Raw genomic sequence first — 26,926 nt, forward strand, 5'->3', positions numbered from 1 at the left:
AACCTCTAGCATAATACAGACCATAAAATGTTATCCAATTATTCCTGCCTCAGGACCAATAACTTGTGGTTGAAGCAAAGCATCAATTTTAGAAAATGGGATAGATTAATGTTTCCATCACAGTTGGACTCAAGTATTCAGAGATGCCAACTCTCACATTCAAAGTAGTATCTTGGTGCTAACTTGAGATTTTGCTGCTCTTGGAAAACTGGGAAATGAGCACTCTTCCCAGACCCATACACTGAGAACAATCACTGAACAAACTACTGCCCTGGCTCTCTGCCTCTCCAGCTATAAGCTGGCTGAGCCCCAAGGAGTGGGTGATTACTGGGGTTAAAGAAAAATAGAATAAACCCATCAACGTAACTAAACCAGAGGCAGAGTGAGCAGAGAAACGAGGCACCCAGGGAGCACAGGGTTTGGGACTCAGTGTTAATAAAGGTGGAGTGTGGAGGGAAGAGATCCAAAACCCACACAAATCACAGACCATAGACAGGTGGCTGGCAGTATCGCCAATCCCAAGTGTCCAAATATCATGAGTCAGGTCCCTCCAAATCAGGAAATTTTTTTTAGTTTCATGTGTGCACCTCTACATTTTGAGCCTTTAGGGTCCAACTTTTCAAGCTTTTCTCCACAACCACGATGGCCAGAAATGTACTTTTGTTTTCAAAAATGGAAACTGAGATTTGCATGTAATCACATGACTCCCAAGGACTGGGGATTTAAAAAAATCATGAAATAGGGTGCTAAAACTGCGAGAGTTGGCAACACTAGAGTGGAACTTCAGAGGTACCCAAATCACAGTGATTAAAACTAAGCATACATCCAGGTTCCCCACATGTCTACCCTGTTTGTCCCTTCCTATTGCTGCTCCCCCAAAGTTCTGAACTCCTCATGCACCCCACGGGCCATATTTTATTCTCCCTTCTCTGGTCCAGCTTGCCCTGTCAGTCAGGGGTTCAGCCCCATCATTCACCTTCAGGTTCCAGTAGAAGCAGGTGGTCCGGCCCCAGTTCCTGATTTGGAACAACACTGAACAATAATTCAGTCATCCTACATTTCTCTAGCTCCTTTCATCCCCAAAGAACCTAAAGCACTTGACATTAGTTCATCTGGAAGATGGTGGCAACCATGAAGCACAGTACAGTGTACAAGAGGGAAGAGAGGAGAAATTCTGACCAAGGACACAAGATCCTGCCTGCAGTTCTACGAAAAAGGGGGACAATTCAGAACCCAATTCCCAGAGCACAACTGCATGTACTTACTGGGCCTACAGAAATACCACAAGTCTGCATGCACAAGTGAGTAGTTGGATGTCTAATTGACTATCTCCATATGCAAATACCCAAATCAGTGTACATATTCCATATGCAAATACGTCTGTGTACATGTTCCTGTAATGTGGGGATGCAGTCTAGATGGGTGAAACTGTGTGCGTCATTTTAGAAAAGCAGTAATTCCACATTATGCATCTGAAGCTTTACAACTCTAGCACACTGAAGTAACCTTTGTTAATCATCTCCAAGTTTTTTAAAAAAAGCATACTGTATTATAAAATCTCAGCGGAGCTGCCTTTGTTCTGTTGAGTGAGACACACAGCTGGAGCCAGGAACCATTAACCTAATTATGCCTCACAACTGGGCTGCTGTTAGTAAAACAAAGACAGCTGATGGCTTGATTACTTTGGGATTCAAATTAGGCACTCCTTTACCCTGAGCCTGCAAACTCTGCTACCTTTCAGAACAGGTAGATTTGCCAGGCTGCAGAGCAATCTTCTCTGGAAATTGCAAAGTACAAAACAAATTAAATACAAAAATATTATATTACAATCACTGCAGGGATCCTTTTCACAAGAGAATTTAAGCAACGGTTTAAAGGGAAATAATACAGTTAAAAAAGTGGTTTGGATATGTCATTATAAAGTTACAAAAAAGAAAAGGAGTACTTGTGGCACCTTAGAGACTAACCAATTTATTTGAGCATGAGCTTTCGTGAGCTACAGCTCACTTCATCGGATGCATACCGTGGATACTGCAGCAGACTTTATATACACACAGAGATCATGAGACAATACCTCCTCCCACCCCACTGTCCTGCTGGTAATAGCTTATCTAAAGTGATCATCAAGCTGGGCCATTTCCAGCACAAATCCAGGTTTTCTCACCCTCCACCCCCCCACACACAAACTCACTCTCCTGCTGGTAATAGCCCATCCAAAGTGACCACTCTCTTTAAAATGTGTATGATAATCAAGGTGGGCCATTTCCTGCACAAATCCAGGTTCTCTCACCCCGTCACCCCCCTCCAAAAACCACACACACAAACTCACTATCCTGCTGGTAATAGCCCATCCAAAGTGACCACTCTCCCTACAATGTGCATAATAATCAAGGTGGGCCATTTCCAGCACAAATCCAGGTTTTCTCACCCCCCCACCCCCATACACACACAAACTCACTCTCCTGTTGCTGGCAATAGCTCATCCAAACTGACCACATCATGCACATTGTGTAGAGAGTTGTCACTTTGGATGGGCTATTACCAGCAGGAGAGTGAGTTTGTGTGTGTGGGGGGGTGGAGAGTGAGAAAACCTGTATTTGTGCTGGAAATGGCCCAACTTGATGATCACTTTAGATAAGCTATTACCAGCAGGACAGTGGGGTGGGAGGAGGTATTGTTTCATGATCTCTGTGTATATAATGTCTTCTGCAGTTTCCACGGTATGCATCCGATGAAATGAGCTGTAGCTCATGAAAGCTCATGCTCAAATAAATTGGTTAGTCTCTAAGGTGCCACAAGTACTCCTTTTCTTTTTGGGAATACAGACTAACACGGCTGTTACTCTGAAACCTATAAAGTTACAAAATCTTTTAACTTTTAGTCAGTCCCATCAAACCAACAGACACATCTTTTACACCACACATAAATATCTTGTCCTTAAGCAATGTGTTACGCAAAGGACATAAAATTATTATGTTTGAAATGTTCTGTCAAGCAAATAATGCTAACAGCTCACTGGCTAAGATGGGCGTTTAATTAAATAATGGGAAATACCCAAAAATACTGGGAGCATGTGAACACTTGATAAAGTGGATCTATATTTATTTATTTAATCTTGATATGTCTAGCCTAAATACAATACAATGTTTTAATATGTGTATTTGTGGCTTCACTGAACAAAAAAGTTACCTCATGTATCTAACCAAGCTATATAAGATCGCTCCACACAAAACGATTTCTGTTGAAGGAATTGTGGGCAATCCTGGTATTGTGTGCACCATTTTGTGTAAAACAATGAGGAAAAGATACCAATATATGTGTAAGTAATCTTGTATTTCATATAGAGGTAAGTGGGAGGAAGAGCTGCTGCTTTGGTCAATTTTTACTTTTATCTCCAATATTGTGTTTTCAATGTATGTCAAAGCACACAGAGCTTTGGATGGGTATTCTTTGGTGTGGAGTTTAAGACTGAAATCTAAATAAATAGATATATTAAGATAAAAATATACAATTGTTTAAGTGTTAGGACCTTATAGTTATCGATTAGATGGCATAGTTGAGTAATTCCATTTTTAACCCAAATATTAAAATCTCCCAAGTGAACCACTGGGTTTACAAAAAAAGAGATGCACTATATATGGCATAAAGAAAAGGAGTACTTGTGGCACCTTAGAGACTAACCAATTTATTTGAGCATGAGCTTTCGTGAGCTACAGCTCACTTCATCGGATGCATACTGTAGAAACTGCAAAAAGAAAAGGAGTACTTGTGGCACCTTAAAGACTAACCAATTTATTTGAGCATGAGCTTTCGTGAGCTACAGCTGCAGAAGACATTATATACACAGAGACCATGAAACAATACCTCCTCCCACCCCACTCTCCTGCTGGTAATAGCTTATCTAAAGTGATCATCAAGTTGGGCCATTTCCAGCACAAATCCAGGTTTTCTCACCCTCCGCCCCCCACCACACACAAACTCACTCTCCTGCTGGTAATAGCCCATCCAAAGTGACCACTCTCTTTAAAATGTGTATGATAATCAAGGTGGGCCATTTCCAGCACAAATCCAGGTTTTCTCATCCCCCCACCCCCCTCCAAAGAGAGTGAGTTTGTGTGTGTGGTTTTTGGAGGGGGGTGGGGGAGTGAGAAAACCTGGATTTGTGCTGGAAATGGCCCACCTTGATTATCATACACATTTTAAAGAGAGTGGTCACTTTGGATGGGCTATTACCAGCAGGAGAGTGAGTTTGTGTGTGGTGGGGGGCGGAGGGTGAGAAAACCTGGATTTGTGCTGGAAATGGCCCAACTTGATGATCACTTTAGATAAGCTATTACCAGCAGGAGAGTGGGGCGGGAGGAGGTATTGTTTCATGGTCTCTGTGTATATAATGTCTTCTGCAGTTTCCACGGTATGCATCCGATGAAATGAGCTGTAGCTCACGAAAGCTCATGCTCAAATAAATTGGTTAGTCTCTAAGGTGCCACAAGTACTCCTTTTCTTTTTGCGAATACAGACTAACATGGCTGTTACTCTGAAACCTGTATATATGGCATAGTATACAAAGTATTTCAAGCCACATAGCTCAAGTCTGACTTTGATGGCAGCTTCTCAGAGAAATGAAGAGGTATATCATGTGTTGAGGTGAATGGTGAAAAAAACAACAACAGTGGTACGGTATTGTTCAATATTCAACCAGTATGGGCAAAGAAAACCATGGTACCTACAAAACAGCTTGGAGAGAAGAACACCACCTTTCTTCCTCCAAGCCACTTCTCTGCTGTAACACAAGGTAACTGATTTTATACATCTATTCTGCTGTAACACAAGGTAACTGATTTTATACAATTTATTAATCCAAACAAACGTGCAGATGTATTATGGTAAGATGTTGTGGGTGGTAGTTTAGACTGGTTTTTTGTTTGTTTTCAGAAAAAGAAGGAAAAATCAGATACAAATAATTCATTACAGACAGAAAATCATTTTTAGAATTAGGAGTTATTCAATAAAAGCTAAGTACAATAAAAGCCGTTTTATCCAGCACTTCACCAATCGGAAAGCTCTATAAATCATCATTTCTGATCTTCATTGAAATTCCGGTTCATAGTCTGGTTGGCGTGGGGCCGGCAGAGGGTTGGGGCGCAGGAGGCGGTGTGGAGCGTGGGCTCTGGGAGGCAGTGTGGGTGCAGGAGGGGGCTCAGGGCAGTGCGTTGGGGCACAGGAAGGGGTGTGGGGTGCTGAATATGCTGGATAAAACAGCTTTTACTGTATTTTCCAGTGGTCAAGATGCTTAACTAGATCCCACTCCTAAATAACTATATTTAAATAAATCCCAATAATTAACTGAAACCTCAACTCAACCTCTTGCTTACTTAAAAGAAGGCTTGTGAAATTGAAAGTGCTTCAGTTTTATCATAGTTATTTTAAAACCTGAGGGTAAACACACATTTTTTCTACCTTTTGCAAGGAGGGTTTGAGGCCAAAAGAAGAATAGTTTCCATGTATTGAGGACTTTTATATTCCATAGTATCCATTTTGATATCTTGGAAGTGATTGTTCTCTCTAATCATTTGAGCAACTGGTCTGATGGAAACAGTAAGTAACTTCAAAGATGAAAATGGGCAACCCAGGCTAGTCCCTCTGAATTATTTAAAGCCCTACAAATTTAAATATACAAGAATCCTGTCTACAGAAAGAAGATGACCCATGGTAAAAAGTTGTTCCTCCACCCTGGCCCAACCTTTAAAAGGGATTGAATAGAATCATAGAATCATAGAATATCAGGGTTGGAAGGGACCCCTGAAGGTCATCTAGTCCAATCCCCTGCTTGAAGCAGGACCAATCCCCAACTAAATCATCCCAGCCAGGGCTTTGTCAAGCCTGACCTTAAAAACCTCTAAGGAAGGAGATTCTACCACCTCCGTAGGTAATGCATTCCAGTGTTTCACCACCCTCTTAGTGAAAAAGTTTTTCCTAATATCCAATCTAAACCTCCCCCACTGCAACTTGAGACCATTACTCCTCATTCTGTCATCTGCTACCATTGAGAACAGTCTAGAGCCATCCTCTTTGGAACCCCCTTTCAGGTAGTTGAAAGCAGCTATCAAATCCCCCCTCATTCTTCTCTTCTGCAGGCTAAACAATCCCAGCTCCCTCAGCTTCTCCTCATAAGTCATGTGTTCCAGACCCCTAATCATTTTTGTTGCCCTTCGCTGGACTCTCTCCAATTTATCCACATCCTTCTTGTAGTGTGGGGCCCAAAACTGGACACAGTACTCCAGATGAGGCCTCACCAATGTCGAATAGAGGGGAACGATCACGTCCCTCGATCTGCTCACTATGCCCCTACTTATACATCCCAAAATGCCATTGGCCTTCTTGGCAACAAGGGCACACTGCTGACTCATATCCAGCTTCTCGTCCACTGTCACCCCTAGGTCCTTTTCCGCAGAACTGCTGCCTAGCCATTCGGTCCCTAGTCTGTAGCGGTGCATTGGATTCTTCCATCCTAAGTGCAGGACCCTGCACTTATCCTTATTGAACCTCATCAGATTTCTTTTGGCCCAATCCTCCGATTTGTCTAGGTCCTTCTGTATCCTATCCCTCCCCTCCAGCGTATCTACCACTCCTCCCAGTTTAGTATCATCCGCAAATTTGCTGAGAGTGCAATCCACACCATCCTCCAGATCATTTATGAAGATATTGAACAAAACCGGCCCCAGGACCGACCCTTGGGGCACTCCACTTGATACCGGCTGCCAACTAGACATGGAGCCATTGATCACTACCCGTTGAGCCCGACAATCTAGCCAGCTTTCTACCCACCTTATAGTGCATTCATCCAACCCATACTTCCTTAACTTGCTGACAAGAATACTGTGGGAGACCGTGTCAAAAGCTTTGCTAAAGTCAAGAAACAATACATCCACTGCTTTCCCTTCATCCACAGAACCAGTAATCTCATCATAAAAGGCAATTAGATTAGTCAGGCATGACCTTCCCTTGGTGAATCCATGCTGGCTGTTCCTGATCACTTTCCTCTCATGCAAGTGCTTCAGGATTGATTCTTTGAGGACCTGCTCCATGATTTTTCCAGGGACTGAGGTGAGGCTGACTGGCCTGTAGTTCCCTGGATCCTCCTTCTTCCCTTTTTTAAAGATTGGCACTACATTAGCCTTTTTCCAGTCATCCGGGACTTCCCCCGTTCGCCACGAGTTTTCAAAGATAATGGCCAATGGCTCTGCAATCACAGCCGCCAATTCCTTCAGCACTCTCGGATGCAACTCGTCCGGCCCCATGGACTTGTGCACGTCCAGCTTTTCTAAATAGTCCCTAACCACCTCTATCTCCACAGAGGGCTGACCATCTCTTCCCCATTTTGTGATGCCCAGCGCATCAGTCTGGGAGCTGACCTTGTTAGTGAAGACAGAGGCAAAAAAAGCATTGAGTACATTAGCTTTTTCCACATCCTCTGTCACTAGGTTGCCTCCCTCATTCAGTAAGGGGCCCACATTTTCCTTGGCTTTCTTCTTGTTGCCAACATACCTGAAGAAACCCTTCTTGTTACTCTTGACATCTCTTGCTAGCTGCAGCTCCAGGTGCGATTTGGCCCTCCTGATATCATTCCTACATGCCCAAGCAATATTTTTATACTCTTCCCTGGTCATATGTCCAACCTTCCACTTCTTGTAAGCTTCTTTTTTATGTTTAAGATCCGCTAGAATTTCACCATTAAGCCAAGCTGGTCGCCTGCCATATTTACTATTCTTTCGACTCATCGAAATAATCTTTCTATTCTTTCGACTCATCGAATAATCTTTGGTGATCAGTGTAGTCAGGGCCAAACGGCTTCCCTCCCCTATTACAGAAAGCACTTTTCTGTAATGGGTATTCAAAGCAGTTTGGCCTGGTTGACAATAGTGCCTAAACAATTTTTGTCCCACTTTGTCAATTTCCCAGTAGAGATGCACCTTTAGTTCCTCTTTTCATATCACACAACTAGATTGCAAGGATAATTTATGATAAAGGTGTTTTGGTGTTTTTTAAGAAATGGCAGAGAATCCAAAATGTCTATCATTTTGCCTGTCTGCTGAAGCCATTTGACATTTTGAAATAAAGAAATATTTATAAAATGCGTATTAAAAACCAAAGCTTCTAAAAACATATCCACTCATCTGCATTTCCTCAGCTTGGATTCTATTTCAGGTTAAGCTGAAGTGCTGCAGAGCCTGTGAGCCTTTGCAGTGCAGACCCACTGTCTGTCTAACTAGCAATCTCACAACTCAACTTTCTTTCAGAGATAAAAACAACAGCAGGATTCATTGCTGCCATCTCAGCCCACAATTTTCAAGGTTAACTCTGTGAAAGAGGAAAATAGCCTGCAATAAATACAAAAATCTTGACTTTTTTAAAATGGTGAAAACAGAAAGGCACTTTTATATTCCGAGGTTTGATATTTTAGATTTGCAGCATGGGTCATCACACACTGAGTAACATGCCAAACCCTCAAGCAAATCAAAAGAAGAAGGGGACAAAACAAACATCTCATGAGAACAGACAGTAAGGATCAGCACCTCACCTAAGCAGATCCCTTAGGAAGACATAGATCAATACATAAAAGTAACACATGGCTAGAGTATGGTGACTGCTGTTGGCCCCTACTGGCCTGCAGCACAGGTGAAACAGACCCTCTGTCTCTTTAGCCCTAACAACAGTGGCCTCAGGCATCAGCAATGAGAACTGTGCAAAAGGTTCAACATCAAACCCAAAGTAACAGTAAACACACCTGGCGGGACCTTAAAGCTCAGAGTAGGTTCACTAAATAATCTGAGAACCTTCTGTGGAACTCTGGGACCATTTTCAAGTGACCCTTTCACGGAAAATTATTAAATATTGTAAGAATGCTACAGTACTGGGTAAGTTTTACAAATCAAAACCAGGCAAATTATCATGAAAAATCTTTCATTGGGAATATTTCAACAGACTCTTGTAATCAGCAAGGCTGCAATTTTTCCAGCATACATTTTCAGAAAGTGGAAATGTAGTAAAAAAAACCTAACTGAACAAAAGAAACCCCACAAGCCATTAACAGTGTTTGGTACCAAAAATAACCTTTGCATTCCATTTTTAATGCAAAAGAGTGCTCATGCGCAGTATAAGTTCTGTAATAACAGGCCCAAAAATAAAAGCTGCCATATTAGAGCCAAGCCAAATCTCCTAATTTAGAAGTCTCTAACTGGGAAGGGAGATGGGAGCCATGAGACACACCGCGGAATTAAAGTTCTCACTAGAAAACACTGGGCTGATCATCTTCATCATCACACTGATGCTGCTGAGCTCCTGCTCTCTATCAGCCTACCTATCAAACAAGGATTTTAGCAGCTCCTAATGTAGTTTGTTCAACTACTTATCACATCCATCCAACTCTCACAGCAGTCGTGAAAGTAATGAAGTCAATGACTCTCCATGACATTCCTGGCACAGGTCCAGCCCTAGCAATTACCTGTTAGGAGCCTCTATCAAACTCCAGGGACATATGAGGCTGTTTACCAAATTAGGGATCATTTGTGGAATAAAGACAGGTACACAGTCTGCAATGCGGGGTTTCAGTAGTAAGTCGGAATAGAAATCATACCATTCCTCTGTGCTAGATGAGCCAGAGCAAGAATATCCCATTTAGCTCAACAAGATACACAATATCCCAGGAAGATGACTTTCTAAATTTAAAAGTAAATTAATAGTAAATGGAAGGTATTTTGATTTCAGTCTATTGTTTACAGTATGCCCATATGTTCCCAGTCATACTGTGATGGTGACTACTAATTTGTTTATAAAAGATACAGAGAAGGGAAATATAATTAATGTCAAGTTTACATTGGAAAGTGCTTTTTACTCTGGTTACCCTTAAACACCTACCATAAATATAGAGGTTACATCGGTATCTGCAACATTACCTCTAGGGAATAACTTGAATACTTCAAATACTGAGACAAAGTTATTAGTTATCTAAGGCAGCTGAGCAAGTTTTTAACAGTGACCACTGTATGAAAAACTCTACAGATTTTTCACACTGGATAAACCATCAGCTACCTTCTGCACTGAACGCTTTCATGCTGCTTACAGTTTAAGTGGGAAAAATCCTATGTCCAGTGTGAAGGGAGAATGATTCCACTCTGTAAGCAGGATTTTGCTGGTGACTCCTGATCCTGCCAGCTGTGCGAGGAGTAGCGGTACTGCACGAATGGGGTCTGCATAAGTGATGAGCGCAGCACCCCTGCTAGCAGGAGTCCCCAGTGGCACCTGGTGTGGAGAGCTACACACCTTTGCCATGTGGTAGGGGTCAGATAAGGGTGATGATGGGTGGAGTCGGCATGTGGCATCACAATCTCTGCAGAGTCAGACAAGTGAGTTAGAAGGCATGAGGAAGATGCCGTCCCACTGCCAAATATCCCTACAGCTGGAAGCTTAGGGGCCATCATGTAGCCAGGGACTGGGCAGCTGCACCCGAAACACAAAGAGAATGTTTAGTGTGGTCAAAGAGAAAAGGACTGGGCAGCTGCTGGAGAAGAGGCATGTCTGAAGGCTGGCCAGCCTTGGCTGACCACTGCCGGTCAGAGAGAGACTCCAGATGGAATCCCCCTTTGCAGTGTTGTGAAGCCATTAAATCATCCTTGGCACCAACTTTCCATGGGGGGGGGGGGCTGTTTCCTGCTGCATGGGCGAATCCCTGCACAAAGATGGGCTTTAGATTGTGTGCCACTCCATAGGGTGGTCAGCATCCTCCCACAGGACTCCATGCACTCTGCAGCACCCTGAGAACCATATAATGGCAGGATCAAGTCCACAGAGCAGAGAAGGGAAATGTAGTGGCAAGAGCACAGCTCTGGGAGTCAGGGACACTTGGGCTCTATTCAGATGCTTACGCCTTCTGTGGTCTTAACCTCATTGCCTCAGTGTTTCCATCTGTAAAGTGGGGGTAACACTCCTTACTACTCTCTTGAGAGTGTTGGGAGGACTTGTCCATATGGTTTCGCAACTACAGTCTAAAAAAGACTGATTCTTTTCTCCAGGGAAGGGCGACTGTGCAGGCACTACTTCTGGACTGGGGGTGAGGAGAGGAGTCTGTTGAGTCCAATCATTTATTCAGATGGGAAAGCTGACAGCTCTCACCATCTGCTAGCTGGTGACAGGTACATTTTAAAAATAAAATTTCTGACATCTTTGCTTTCCTAACAAAGAAGTTATTTAAAACTTCAAGACACTCCCTTGGAAGGCTTTAAATAGTTAGAAGGCTTCAGAACCTGCCTGGCATTATCCTATATCCTAACATTAAAGGGTTTTGTTTAAATGGTTACATTAGTAAATCCACATTTAACTGTTACATGGGGAAGAACGCCTCTGTCTTCCACAGAAGGCGTAGCCTAGCGGGCATGGGTTGTCAGGCAGCAATGCCAGGGCTCTATTCCTGGCTCTGCCTCTGACTCGCGTGGTCACAGACAAGTCAAACCTCTTGATAAAATAAGTACAGAGGCTACCCACCTCACTGGGGAACTGTGAAGGTTAGTTAGTTATTCAGTTAGTCTAGATGGAACATTGTTCCCATTCCCACACCCTGTAAATGAAGTACTATAGGTCACCTCTTCTCGCCAATCCGGCATCATTACATCCTTTGAACACTGTAGCTGCAAAAGACCCTGGGGCATTTTGAGGTCTGAACTCTACCCCTCAAAAATCTTTGGCAAAATGAAAACAGTGGGTGGAGGAGAAAGAACAGCAATTGAGCCACTTCAGAGAAGAATGAAAATGGCTTTGCTTATGGATCTTTAGAAGTGTGTCAAACTCCTGTGGTATTTTAAAGTAAAAGTAACCCAATACACGACTCTCAAACAGGCTTTTAGTAACATCACATGAAAAATTAGGTAACCACTGCAACAAGAAATTCAACATGCTGTAGAGCTTAAAGCTCCAGCAGCTTGAATCCATTGCTCTTAGTAGGACAAAATTACAGTAAATTCCTGATAATTAGGAGTCTGATCTTGGAAACCATGCTGTGCATGTAGAATGCCTATTGAAGTCAAAGGGAGCTCCTGGAATTACTATGGGTATTCAAATGCTGTATTTGTAATGTCTCATATAACAAGAGCTTCTTTAACAATTTTAGTGCATCTCTTCTCATTAGTGACCTCAAATGTCAAAGGAGCAACTAATAAGGACTACATGGCATGGATATCAGCATTGCACAATTAAGAGAGAAGTGGGAGAAGGAAAATATTTTGGTACACAGCAATCTGTAATTATAAAGCAGGTTAATTAAAACTGAAGGGAAAAATGAAAACAAGTTTTGTTTTATACTCAAACACTCGTGGTTTTCATTTCATTTACTTTTCCACAGAAAGATAACAATTATGCTCAGGTTTAGATACGGTGCAGTTGTGGAAAAAAAGCACTTAACCGTAGCTAAAGCTTCAGCGGGTCATGTGTGTTCCCCACTGTATGCAGCAGATACAACGACACAAAAGTGGAACGCTGCAGGTCCAGGGAAAAGATTGGATAGGGAAGGCGGCATACCAGCTGCTCCCTATACCACTGGCTCTGGCCTCATTTTTATAAATGCCAAGTGCTCCTGCAGAATATAAATATGTTGTTTGTTTGTTTTTTAAATCAACCAATCCTCTGTCCTCCCTTGCTATGATCAGGGCCAGAATGAATCTGTACCATTTGGCTAATCTATACCTACTCATTTGGTTACCCAAACTGAAAGAGGGCGATGGATTTGAAATGTGGTGAATTACCATCTAAATTTCTAAATAAGGCTGCTAATGCTAATTTGGCTCTTCTAGTAAAGAAGAAAACAAACCATTGGTGAGATTAAATTAAAATATCAGTAAATCACTGGAGTGTAACTAGCCAACAGTATGCCTGAACTATGGCCAGAAGAGATGGTAAAAAACTATTTGCATTTAATTACTGTATAAATACCAACTAATGGAGGCCAAAATACTGATCTACTGAACCTTAACATTTGTTATTTTCTAGTATCATCATCCAGGTCCTAAATATATGAATATTAAAGGCACCACTAAATTTCATACTAGAAAATACTTAACTACCAACCCCTTTTCCTACCAAATCCCCCATCACAGCAGCCTGCTATGTATGGAGCCACATACGAGGGTCTAACATGGCTTCCTACAGAGAAAGTGAAATTCATCCTTTCTAATAACCAGCACAGGTCCACTTGAAAGTGGCAGTAGGGGCTCTTTCACCCTACAGGGCAATTAGGGCTAAGAATTCCATTTTATGCTTTTCCTAAACTCCTACTCACCAGACTCTTCTGTAGTCAAAGCAGCACAAGTTCAGATAGGACATGCTGCCTGCCTACAGTTAGCTGAAGGAGAAACTCTCCTACACAATTTTTTCCTTCACTTCCATCACTGGAGTATTGACAGATATAAAGAGTAGCTGCCACTAGCCTCCCTTAGAAAACTGAAAGGCAACTACTTGGAGGGGGTTCCTTCCAGAAGAGGATTTGTTGCGGCTTGGGGAAATCCGCATTAGTGGGCTCCCCAGATCTCATGGCACAAGTCATGGTGTCTGCCAAGTAAGGATGGAATCCAGTACAGTTCATGGTGGAGTCCCTGAGACAGAAGGAAGGGAGAGGAGTTGAGAACAACCCAAGTTCCACCCCTCTTTTAGCTTCAATCATGATTTGGAAGCTCAATATTTCTAATAGAGTCTAAAAATATCTAGCAAAAGAAAGGGATATATAAATGTGAAAAAAATCACCACTTCTCTCAAAAGCATATTCAGCTAACAATGTGTTTAAGAGACTTGTTTTACTGCTTGCAACTGATTAATAAATATTACTTACCAGGTCTATATTTTGCATTATGTCCTGGAAGGAAGGGTGAGTTCGAAACTGTTCAAACAGATCCCGCTTGTAAAGCAATGCATACACCAAATTGGGGTTGTGATGGAGAGAATTTGTCAAGCAGGAATTGATAATCTCTAACATCATTCTGATCACTTCTTCAATCACATTCAGGTCTTGTGCCTTTAAGAAACAAACAAAAGGTTAGCATGTGCCCCTTTCCACTATATATTAGGCAGAAATGATAGTACTCAGGTATTATTACTAATGTAGCTATTAGCTGGCTGATCTCTCATCAATATGAACAAGTCTTGCATTCTTGCTTGTCTGGTAACATAGCTATGCTTTCTCCTTTAACATCCAAACTTTTACCTTAAAGGTCAATGGACTCTAGCTTCCACTTTGCAGAATGCTCCCGCCCCAAAGAATTTTAGCCACAGTCACTGCAGTGAGTTAAATTCACTGAAGTTATGTGATTTTAGTCAATTTCAACTCACAGCAGGTGCTGCAGGTAAATGCAGGTCAGTACTGGTGCACTGCATTTTATTTTCTGTTCAGCACTCATTGTGGAAAACAAAAAGGAGAAAGACAGAGAGCCAGAAAAAGTCAGCAAGAAGGAAAACAAAAGATGGCAGGGAAAAAGAGAAAGAAACAAAAAGTAGGAAGACAGTCTGGACCAAAACACATTCCTCCTCCAAACTTTTCTATTGCACATTATTTTGGCACTCTACGCTACTGAAGTTGGATCACTGATGGTCTGTGAAAAAGTAGCCTACTGGTAGTGCACTAGGCCACCATACTTTAGATCAATTGCATTTGACAACCAATCCAGATAATGACCACCCATAATCCAACCTTCCATTCTGAACTAGATCACAGAGAAGCTAGCAAAATTCCATCTCCAACACCACCTGACAATATCCTACACTCCTCTCACTGGGCCTTCACACCAGGATATGGCATAAAGACAGTCTTTGCATTGGAGAATAGTCCTCTCTTGGTTGTGGACAATGGGCAAATCTCCCAACTCATATTGTTCAACTTCTCAGCAGCATTTGACACTGTTGATAAAGATACTTTAGAGACCTAGTAAGGGAGAGCAAAAGCACCCCAAGATGGCTTCATTGTAAGGAGAGTGATCACTTTAGATAAGCTTTTACCAGCAGGAGAGTGGGGTGGGGGGAGAGAAAACCTTTTGTAGTGGTAAACACCCATTTTTTCATGCTTTGTGTGTATAAAAAGATCTTCTATACTTTCCACAGTATGCATCTGATGAAGTGAGCTACAGCTCACGAAAGCTTATGCTCATATAAATTGGTTAGTCTCTAAGGTGCCACAAGTACTCCTTTTCTTTTTAAGATGGCTTCAGTCTTTCCTATTAGCCTGAAAACTTGATTGAGAATATTAGCTCATGAGCCAAGCATTGGTTTTGCCTTCTACATTTCAGAAAAACCCATTAACTACCCAATAGCACTTCCCTATTTCATAATGGAACTCTGCTGAACTCTGTGTGGGGAGTGAAAATCATTCCAGTGCATTTTACTGGACTTTCAATCTGCAAATAGTGAAGTTTCTTTCCAGTATAAAGCAATACCACTTTTTAAAATCCCTTCAGATTGCAGCTATTATCACATATCAGTTAACACTGCCTCCTTTGCCAAGGCAGAGGAGGAGAAGAAAAGTTGCCACTATTCCACCTGGGGGAAGACAAGGGGAAAAAAGGAATTCAGGACTTTCACTTTGCTGCAGCTACTTCCTATCCACAGTGGAGAGAAGTTAGTCTCCCTGCAGCTTCTCCGTATTGGAAGTGAAGATATGTCTACCTCTTTTCCCCCACCTTCATCTCCTCCACAGCTTCAAGTTCCCTGTGCAACTATGTCCCTGCCCCCACTTTATTCTTCAGTGAAGTAAGCAATGTAGATCAGATAGACTCCAGTCTTTCATGTCCGTTTGTCTCCCATGTATACAAAGCAGGTCTAAATTATAAAGTCCTTATGAAATGCTTGTTGGAATAACATTGTACCGTGCACATGTTCTAATTCATTTTTAAACCTCAGCATGCCAGCTGTTTTGACTTTTTTATTCTAATGCAAGAGGTTTCTTTTGAAGGGGGGTTATGGTCCTTGTTCCAGTCCTGAGGATATCCCATTTTTTACTGCTTTGGTGTCACCCATCTTGAAGGTCCTTTGTACGGTGGCCAATAGAATCCTGGCAGAAAATCACTGCAGAGATGATCACTGTGGCTATTTAATCAGCCAAAGGGACCATAGTGTTTTGTGATAGAAAGCAGTCTCGGCGGTTAGGACAAGATGTGCTCTCTCTGTAATAGTCCCAATACCTGGCTTTGAGTAACTAAGTGCATTTTTAGAGAAAACATGGAATAATTACTTCAACTGAGTTATAGTGAAAAATTCAGACCTGGCTAAGCAAGGTGCATCTCCCGTGACATCAGCTGAGTTGTACCTGCTTAATTAGGTTTGAATTTGTCTCAATGTTTTTTGAATTATGGGAGGATAAATCGAATACTACGGTAGGATTTTCAAAAGCTCTCCTTGCTTGTTTAACTCTACTCCCACTGAAGTGGGGAGAAGAGGAAGGATAATCCAGCAATTAGGACACTAGTTTGAGACTTGGGAGACTAGAGTTCAATTCCCTGTCCCACCACGGACCCCCTGTTTGACCCTGGACAAGTCACTTAACCTCTCTGTGCCCAAGTTCCCATCTGCGAAATGGGGATAACAGCACTTCCTTACCCCATGGTGGTGTGAGAATAAATACATTAAAGACCTTGAGGCACTCTGATACTACAGTAATAGAGGCCACATAAATTCCTAAAGCAAACAGTTTAAAGCTGATAGTAAGACTCCAATTGTCTAAGACTTTAAGAAGGTTAAAATCACTAAATGGCTATTGCATGGTAACATTAAATCACTACCAACCTGGACTGAATTCGTTAGCAAAGAGGGGAAAAGCCTTGTATCCCATTACTAAACTGATGAACTATCAAGTATTCCAAAGCAGTCATTAAAAAGTCTTCCGGGGTAAGGATTTGGTTTGCTAAGCTTTGAGTCACTAGCAAATTTTATGACAGAGTTGTAACCCTCATGCCCTCTCCAAAACACCTGCACCCTTGGTTTCACGATGGACAGAAAGCAGATCTTACTATAGCAGATATATCCTGCTGCCTGAAACCTGGATACCCAATTCCCACAAGTAAATTTTTTTTAACCAAAAATGCTCACCTAAAACATGGGAAGTAAAGCTAATTTAAACAGAAAAATATTAGTATCTACCGGCATGATGTTTACTGAAAAACAAACCTGTTCACTGCTAAGCACACAGTCTGCATCAAACACCTAAAAGAACATGAAGTAACTCCTCAGTAATAAGGTCTCAGGTTACTTTAGCATTTAGTAGGTGGAATTTCCTTTCCCTCACTTTTTAATTCCAAGTATAATTAACAAATAGGGGGAACAGTGTTAGATGTCATATTTCAGATTTCTACCTGTAATTTTCTACATATATATTATGTAGAATGAGCTATATAAATGAATGTTAAAGAAAAGAATTGTTGATAATCCTATTATTCCACACATAGCATTTGCAAATTTGCTGCTATAATTTCTGATTAAAGCATTCTGAATACCTTTAAACCTTAAATTTCTACAAACAGGAAAAAAAAAAAAACCAAGTTGAAAGCCAAGGACAGCATTTGGATTGGAGAATGCAGACATGCTGTCAGAGCTGATAAAATATTGCACTTTTGTTGCTTTGCATCACTAGTATCAAGCTAAGGCACCTCTGCATCTAGATGTGGCGTCAGGAAAGATATAAACGAGGTTATAAAAACATTTCATAGTTAAAGAAAAAAGTTTTTATCACCCTGTGTAATAACTTACAGACCAGTTTCAACACAAGGGAAACACAGAATGTGTGTGTCTGAGATGATGGCTAGAAACAGCAAAATTTTAGGAGCTCTTTTCTTGAGTAGATTAGATGTTATCCATAAGAAAAAGAAAACAATTATGCTGATATTTTTGTGCCCACCAGTCTAGCTGTTATGTGGCAATGGTGAATCCAAACAAGATACTAGTTTGAACTAGTGAAGTTTCTACAGTGCCTAAAGGGCTGAGTGCAAATTCTGCATGTTCTTCGTAATTCAGTTTACCACCACATTTGCTGACTGTTAATTACTCATTAAGATACCAGTATCAAAAACATCTCAGATGCATAGGGCTCAACTAGATCAGGACCCTTATTTGTGCTGTCAAATGTGCTTGGTGATATCTTGGATTTATGAAAGGCTTTTCACACAAAAAGATCAGAAAAGAAATTTGACTATTTTTAAATCTATGCAAATAGAAATCACTCAATCTACCAGTAAAATAGGATTTGAAACTCTAAGAGCATCACTTTGCAACTGCTTGTGACAGGAAATTGGGCACTGAAAGCAGGGCAAAGTTGGAACAACAGTTGCCATTAGCATTTGGCAACAGAGCGGTAACCTTACGTACCACAGGTTTTCCCTTCTACTCAGAATAGGAAATAACTTTGGTAACTTTGTTGGCAAATATTTACTTTTTAAATAGACCCCTGGCCTGGGGCACAATTCAGCTGGTGCTGTGCAAAGGTGGCCAAAAGATCAACTTTGGAGTCCCTTGATCCTGGTGCTGCTCTGTGCAGCCTGTTCCTTTTGTGTAGAGAGAGAGAAAGGAACAGGCAAACGAGATTCAGAAAGAGAAGAGAATGAAAACAGAGACAACTGATAGACACAGAAATGGGCGGATAACAAAATATATGAGCAAGCTAGATAATCACTGAGGAAAAAGATACAAATGAGAGTGCAAAGACTAAAAAACTGGTGGACAAACCTAGATGGTCTAGTCTCCATCCATTCTAAATCACTGATTTCCTTATTTCTTAATATAATCCATTTCATGAATAGCAGGACAACACTCCAGGCATTGCGTTTCAGATGATTCAGTGCAATCCTTGAGTGTTTAAAGCCATTTGGCCCATAAGTCTTGTTCCTTAAAACACCAGCTGCAGTATAATTGTTCAAAAGTGTACTGCTTAAAACGACATTAATACCTGCCTAAACATTCAAAACTGCGTATCCAAAGCTAGGCTCCTTAAAACCACGTTTAGACATCTAAACAAAAGTAGACTGCTTTTCAGTAAGTGGAAGATACAGATGCTCAATGCATTTGGAAATCTGCTCACGTTTAGTTAAGTGCCTAACTTTTGGCTTCTAAATTTTAATATTCTGGCCATAATATTTATTGATTGATCTTCTTTTTAATTTTATGTTAAACGCTTAAAAAAAATACCTTAACAAGTTCTATGGTGAGTGAGAGTGAACTCCCAACCTCTAAAGTTTTTGATTCCAAAGTCAATTTCCGAGGAAAAAGATGTCTCCCTTGCCAATCTAGACCTACCTTGTAGGTTTTTTATTCTTGCTTTTTCCCCACTTCAAACTACTATTAAAAATCTATCCAACAGGAACTGAGATAAACTACCGGTACTTTGTTTCTTGGTTCCTTTCCTATGATGCTAATTTAACTTTAGATGGAAAATTTTAGTCACATAAGATCAGAATTTTGGTCATTTATGAGAGTTCATTCCCTTATCCAAAGAGAAACTAATTGATTAATCCATCTCACAGGCTGAAATAAAGCTTGTGCTAAGCTTAGCATTCTGCTAAGCTCCAGAATGTGTGAGAGGGGTGTTCTTTTAAAGAATACTAGATTTCTAGACAAAACCATTCTCAGTTCATTTTCAGCCTATACCAATTTGCCAACTACATTTTTACTTCAGTTAGCCTTCAGCAGCCACTCAGGGCTTGTCTTCAGTGCTGAGCTAACTTGGGCTCTTACTCAGGTGTTGCCCTTAACCCAGTTCCCATCCACACAAAAAACCCTCTTGCTCAAATGTGGTGGTGCTTCCAGCCCAGAGTAGCTAGCTCGTCCTGAGATACAGGCTAAAGAGAAGGTTACTCATCCTGTGTAGTAACTGAGGTTCCTCAAGATGCGTGTCCCTATGGTTGCTCCACACTTTAGAGGTATCTGTGACCCTGAGCCTAGGATCAGAGATTTTTAGTAGCAGTGCCTGTTTGAGCCGCACATGTGCTTTCCCCATCTCACACCTCTCAGTTCCCACATCTCACATCTCAGTTGTGTGGAGTGTGTTCAAGTTCTTGGTGGGGGTTGCAAGTCATGTTGATGATAACAAAGGCTAATGTATTCGGAAATTGATTTAGAAAGTCTTTATTTAGATATGGCTGATCCCTTAGATCGCTCCGCAATTGAAAGGAATAGCCTTGGTAATTTCCTGAAGGGTTTGGTCCTTTTGAGATAGATGGCTCATACCTTTCTAACATCTAGTGTGTGGAACTTTGCTTCCCTTTTATTCGCATGCGGTTTGGCGAAGAACAATGGAAGATGGATCAGCTGACTCAGGTGGAAGGATGAAGGTATTTTAGGTAGGAACTTTGAATGTAGTCTGAAAGTGACTATCACTGAAGAAAACTGTAAAGGGGGTTATGCCATGAGAGCCCCTATTTCCCTCACTCTTCAAGGGGATATGATGCCCACAAGAAAGGCAGTCTTCATAGAAAGATGTATGAATGAGCAGGTCACCATGGTTCAAAAGGGGTCCAGAGAGGCACCTTAGAACTAGGTTAAGGTCCAAAGGTGGAGTAGGATCTCAAACTTCAGGGTAGAAGTTTTGAATGTCTCTGAGAAACCTTTTTGTTATAGGATGGGTGAATACTGAATGTCTGTTGATCTTGTGGTGGAAGGCCATAATGGCTGCAAGATGTACTCTCAGTGAACTTGAGGATAATCCTGATTTTTAAAATTCTAGTATATAGTCCAGCACCAGTGACAAAAGAGAGGATATAGCCATAATGTGTTTACTGTCACACCAAATCTGGAATCTCTGCCATTTGTTTTTCTGCTATTTAATAGTATCTCTTTTAAGTCTTCTGAACAGGTCATGTAAACATTTTGAAACCATCAAGGAACCATGCTTTCAGGTGGAGAACTTCTAGATTAAAGTAGTGAATATGGATACAAAACTTGTATCCGTATCCAATACGCGATCCAATATAAAGTGGATATCCACAGATTTTCAGGGCTCTAGTCATATACCCTAGTAGTTGTAAGCAGGTTCTGGCTGATATCTGCAGGCTGGTGTGAACTGTCGAGATCAAACTGACTGGTTGTTGTAGCACATAGGTCTGGGGGAGGCACCGTGGAGCCTCCACCAAATTCTCAAAATTGATGTTTTGAAGTGGATAGTTGAGATTTCGATGCTTCTTATTTACAATGTCACCTGAAAGTGAGAACAGGCGCTTGCATGACACTGCTGTAGCCAGCGTTGTAAGGTATTTACGGGCCAGATGTGCTAAACATTCCTATGCCCCTGCATGCTTCGACTCGGAGGCTCTTAAGTTTTACATTGTTTTGATTTTGAGTGCAGTGATGTATTGCACTTTCACAATAACGAGATTGCACTACAGTACATGTCTGAGGTGAATTGAAAACTACTATTTCTTTTATCTTTTTTACGGTGCAAATATTTGTAAAAAAAATATACAGTGAGCACTGTGCACTCTGTATTCTGTGTTGTAATTGAAATCAATATATTTGAAAATGTAGAAAAATATCCACAAATATTTATAATAAATTTAAATTGGTATTCTATTCTTGTTAAACAGTGTGATTAAAACAGATTAATTGCAACTATTTTTTAAATCTACTTAATTTTTTTTTGCATTAATCGCATGCATTAACTGCGATTAATGGACAGCTCTAAAACAGAGAGAACAAAATCAAAAAGGATACATTATAGGAGGTGCAGTTAGCAACTTCTATACTTAAGGTCGTCTGAAGCTTTCTATTATAAGACCCAGTTTTCAGTTGCTTATAACTTTGCCAAATATACCTATTCAGGCTGAAATTTTTCATCTGCACTGAGCATGCTCCATCCCTTCCCAGCTCCCATATGCCAACCAGACTGTACATGTGCCATCCCAACAGAGTGAATAAATATGCTCCATAAATATGCTCCATCTTGAGGTCTGAAGATGACTTCCCCTGCAATTGCAGCTCTCGGGTGCAGTGGGTCACTGTGGTGCGAGGCACCAGAACCAAGACCAGGGACACACGTTCTTCTGTGCTTTAAATTCTCCCCACAGTCAATACCTAGCAAGTTTCCTCCATCATGATGCCCAACTTGAATGCAGAAGGAACAAGAGATTGGGAGGGAGGTAGACTGACATAGAGCCTCAGGGAGAGACTGGGAATAGCTGGGCCAGGAGACTGGGACCCAGTAGGTGAAGGGAGGGAAGGGAAGCGAAGCCTGAGCTACAAGTGAAATAAATAGGAGCAGTATTTTGAATGTATAAAGTCCTATATAATGCTAAGTACTCTGAAAAATCAGGCCCAGATCAAATTGGGCATCCCAAATCAGTGGACACTTCTGACCTTCTTCTCTCTATACTGGAGGTTCTCAAACCCCCCTCACCTCCCCCGCTTTTTTTTTTTTTTGCTGAGGCCCACTTCAACATGCTATAAAAAAGCCAAGGCCTGGCCGGGGCAGGGGGAGATGATGAAGGGAGCGCGGGCTCCAGGCTGTGGGGTGGACTCTTGGGCATAGGCATAGTTTTACTTCGGGGTGGGGGAAGAAGGGCTGGCAGAGCTCAAGCCAACTCCACACAGCAGGGTTCAGGGAAGAAACGCCACCTCCACCCCCGGACTCACTCAGGAGGCCAACCAGCCTGTCTGGGCTGTGGGGGGGACGCAACCAAAAATATAACTCAAAGGGGGGACTAAGTTCAAAAAGTTTGAAAACTACTCAGGGTTCAGGGAGGAGGCAGCTCGGGGCTGTGTGAAGTGAGGGGAGTAGCTCAGGGTGCACGGAAGTGGTAGCTAGGAGCTGTGCGGGCAGGGGGAAGCTCAGGGTGCAGGTAGTGGGGTAGCCAGGGGCTGTGTGTAGGCAGGGGGGTAGCTCAGGGTGAAGGGAGGGGGTAGCTAGGGCTGTGTGCAGGCAGGGCGGTAGCTCAGGGGGTAGCTAGGGGCTGTGTATAGGCGGTGGGGCGGGTCCCAGTGTGGCTCCCCAATTCAACTGGGGGAGGCGCTGGGGTTCCTGGCTTCAGCCATCCGCTGCTCCTGGCTTGGGGGGGAGAGCCGCCGGCTTCAGCCCCACACCACTCGCACCAGCTTCAGCCCCGAGCCACTCCCAGCTTCAGCGCAGGGGTTCGGGGGCTGCGGACCCCCGGTTGAGAACCACTGCATACCACAGTCCCCCATCTGTAAAACTGGAATAATAATACCCCCTCATATTATCAGGGGTGTTTTAAGCTTAGCATTTCTCTCAAGATTTAGGAAGGCCTGACTCATCCCTGTACTCCAACATCTGGGAGAGGAGGATCAGTGTCTTCTCAGCAATCACTGCCTCCTTCCGTCTCTCTCTGAGGTTCAGGACTGAGGCTTTAATCCATCCTAAATCCTTTGCCTCATTTTCCCCCACTTGGATTCCCCCACCCTCTTGGGGTTGCTAAGCCAGCCTCCTGATCAGAGCATGATGGGGATAAATCTTCAAAGGTATTGACACCTATATCGTTTAAATACTGGTGATTAGCTACTTACAACCACTGATTTTGGGTTCCTTGTGATGTGCAAAAAAATCACTCAGGACTGATTGCATGATAGTAATCAAATAGAATGAGGACTGTATAATATTCATAAAAATAATACAGCTATCTCCCATCTTTATCACACTGTCCATTAACGTCGCTGGGCTTTGAACGAGATTTTTAGTGCTCAATTTTGCAACCTTAATGTTCCTTTAACATACCTGTCTGTGTGCAATATTGTATATAAAAATTTACAACTCCTATTAAACTTAAATCTGCAACCTGAACCATAATACCATGACCAGTTCCATTAATATATAGATACAGTTTTAAGTGGGTACTGCTAACAATGGAAAGTACAAGGAAATGTCCATTACATACACCAAAAGGCATATGAGTATGTTGTATTAACCAGTGATGAGCTGCCAAAATCTTAACAACCGGTTCCCTATAAAAAGTTCTGATTTAAGGGATGTGCCCCAGTATGTATTTTTTGTACCAGCAGGGTTACCATATGTCTGTATTTTCCCGGGAGGAATTTTTAAAATTTAAAAATTCCTCCCGGACGCTGATTTAAGAACCAAAAAGCCTGACCTGTCCGGGACAATACGGGTGTGTGTTAACCCTGCCTAAAGTTCTTTTTTAAAAAGATGGGCCTGAACTAGAAATGAGTTCCGTTTCACATGCGTGGGTCCCCGCCACTCCCTGGGGGTGTGCTAGGGAGACCAGATGTCCTGATTTTATAGGGACAGTCCCGATTTTTGGGTCTTTTTCTTATATAGGCTCCTATTACCTCCCACCCCCTGTCCTGATTTTTCACACTTGCTGTCTGGTCACCCTAGGGTATGCACATGTGTGGGTCCCAGCTGCTCCCTGCCCCCCTCATTGAAGCAGGTGTGCAGGGTTACTGCCATGGGAACTGCAGGGCACCAGTGGACGTGGGGCCAGCTGAAGACAGGAGTGTGGGGCAGGGCTAGCTGGGGGTGCAGGGCTGGCTGGAGACAGGAGGGTGCGGGGTTGGCTGGAGGCAAGGGGGTGTGGGGCTGGCTGGAGACAGGGTAGGGGCTGGCTGAAGGCAGGGCACGGGGTGGCTGGAGACAAGGGCTGGCTGCAGGCAGGGGGTGCGGCAGGGGCTGGTGTGGGCAGGGCAGGGGGTAGCTGGAGATGGGCTGGTGTGGGCAGGGCAGGGGGTGGCTGGAGACGGGGTGGCTGCGGGCAGGGCAGGGGGTGGCTGGAGACTGGGGGGCTGCGGGCAGGGCAGGGGGTGGCTGGAGACGGGGGGGCTGCGGGCAGGGCAGGGGGTGGCTGGAGACGGGGGGGCTGCGGGCAGAGCAGGGAGTGCGTGTGGCAGGGGCTGGCTGCAGGCAGGGTGTGCGGGGGTGGCTGGAGACAGGGACTGGCTGCAAGCAGGGCAGGGGGTGCGTGCAGCAGGGGTTGGTTGCGGGCAGGGGGTACAGGGGTGGCTGGAGACAGGGGCTGACTGCGGGCAGGCCAGAGGGTGCGGCAGGGGCTGGTTGCAGGCAGAGGGTGCGGGGGTGGCTGGAGGCAGGGCGAGGAGTGCGGCAGGGGTGGCTGCAGGCAGGGGCTGGCTGCGGGCAGGGTGGTGGGTACTCACGGGGAGAGCAGCAGGATGCAGCCCAGGCCCAGCAGAGCAGCCGGGGACCAACCTGGCATCATCGGGAGCCCCAGGGCCAGGGGAGCAGCAGCAGCAACAGGGCTCGTGCCCAGGGCCAGGCGGCAGCCCACATGGCTCCCGCAGCGCAGCGCCCCCGGCGGCCAGAGGAGGAATTACATCACTTCCCGGCCAGAGCCCATCAAAGCCTCAGCACCCCCTGCAGGGAAGCGGGTTAACAACCGGTTCTAAAACTGCTTCAAAATTTAACAACCGGTTTGCGTGAACCGGTGCAAACCGGCTCCAGCTCACCACTGGTATTAATCCCTAGGTGGCAGCTGTTTCTTGAAAATAAATACAGAATTATAAGGAGCTCTGGAGCTTTTCTATTAACTATCTTCTCCTGAACCAAACTCTGCTCTCACCAGAGATGCTCGAACAGATGAAATTTGGTAATTGATAGCTAGGATCCACCTTTATCCATAGAAAACCCAGATTGATATTAGATGGATGTTCTTGGCTAATTCACCACTATGTTTTAATGCCGCTAGCTTCATAAATGCAAATGATTAGGTTTTTGGATGTTTAGCAGTTGGTTCTTCCTTGCCTACTTCTAATTTAATTACCAGAAAGTCTGGTATCAAGGCACTATTTTACATCCAATAGACAAGTTGGCACTTGGGGGAATTTTACTTCGATAACATCATTTAACATCATCCACAATCACAGTGCTCATTATGTAAACTTCCTTTTCCTCTTTGGAGGGGAATTTATAAAGTTAACTGGTTTCAAATCATTTACTTTATTTTTAGTTACTTTAAGAGAAGCATATGTATCTTGTTTGTATTAGCTTTGGGGAGCTTCCAAGAGGGTTGTCTGAATTTCCTGCATTTTCAGCAGAAAATAAAACCTTTAACAAAATGATGTGGCTTTGCCAAAGGGGTGGGGTGTTGGGGGAAAGAAGGAAGTGCGCAAGAAAGTCGCTTTTAAAGTTAATGCACAAATGGTCTTTAAAGCCAATCATTTAGTGATTCAGCTCTGTTATCTCTGTGTAGCTAATTTACTGGCACATATAATACTTTGTGGCTCTCATACCTCAAAACCTGACTAGCTTTCAGCCACAATGCTGAGTTGCTGTGGGGAGAAAGAAGGGGACTCCACTGTTAAGAGAAAAATTACATGGCTCATAAATGAATATACCATCAAAAAAGACTAAATCAGAGTGCTATGCGCATTACTCAGAATTGAAAATGGGGTTGTCACTTTGAGATCAAAATTTATAATAATAAATAATAAATTTAATATCCTTGGGACTAGGGCTCTTTCACTATCATTCGCTTTTTGTCATTCTATTATTAAAAATGAGGTTTTTAAGAAGTGATGTCCATCTGCCTTCTCCATAGTGTATGCCTGCCTATATCCTACCATGCTAAATTAGATTCTTCAACAAGCAATGTGTACTGTCACTCTCCATCATATGGAAGAACTCTTTCAGTGATGGGAGGCAGAAGCTTTTTAAAACTACAGCTGTCACTCAGAACAGCAAGGGAGAAACTGGGGGAAGAGAAGACAAGCTGTGTTCCATACCAGAGCAAACAGCCAGCAACCAGCCTGACCCAAAGTAAAATATGTGCCAAATGAAAACTGGCAAGGTGATGACCCCAACAACTATGTTAGCTTTGCTAACCCTTTTAGATGGTTTAACAGCAACAGATGCTGACAAGAGCGCTCAATCAAAAATTGTCTGTGAGGATTTATAGACACCCAAGTTGAACTTCTGCTCAAGTCAAGTGGGTAGTCTGCA

At 42.9% G+C, this 26,926-nt stretch overlaps 1 protein-coding gene across 3 annotated transcripts in view; it reads right to left on the minus strand.

Annotated features, from left to right (window-relative positions):
- Positions 1-26,926, minus strand: part of DYM (dymeclin) — a 385,616-nt gene that overhangs the window by 40,467 nt on the left and 318,223 nt on the right. For all 3 annotated transcript variants that reach the window (XM_084627911.1, XM_084627912.1, XM_084627910.1), the window contains one exon: positions 13,871-14,053. In XM_084627911.1, the coding sequence (XP_084484037.1) occupies positions 13,871-14,053 (183 nt within the window). The remainder of the gene's footprint in view (positions 1-13,870; positions 14,054-26,926) is intronic.

This window comes from Lepidochelys olivacea (genome assembly GCF_965140295.1).
Source record: "Lepidochelys olivacea isolate rLepOli2 genome assembly, chromosome: 5".
Lineage (NCBI taxonomy): Eukaryota > Metazoa > Chordata > Testudines > Cheloniidae > Lepidochelys > Lepidochelys olivacea.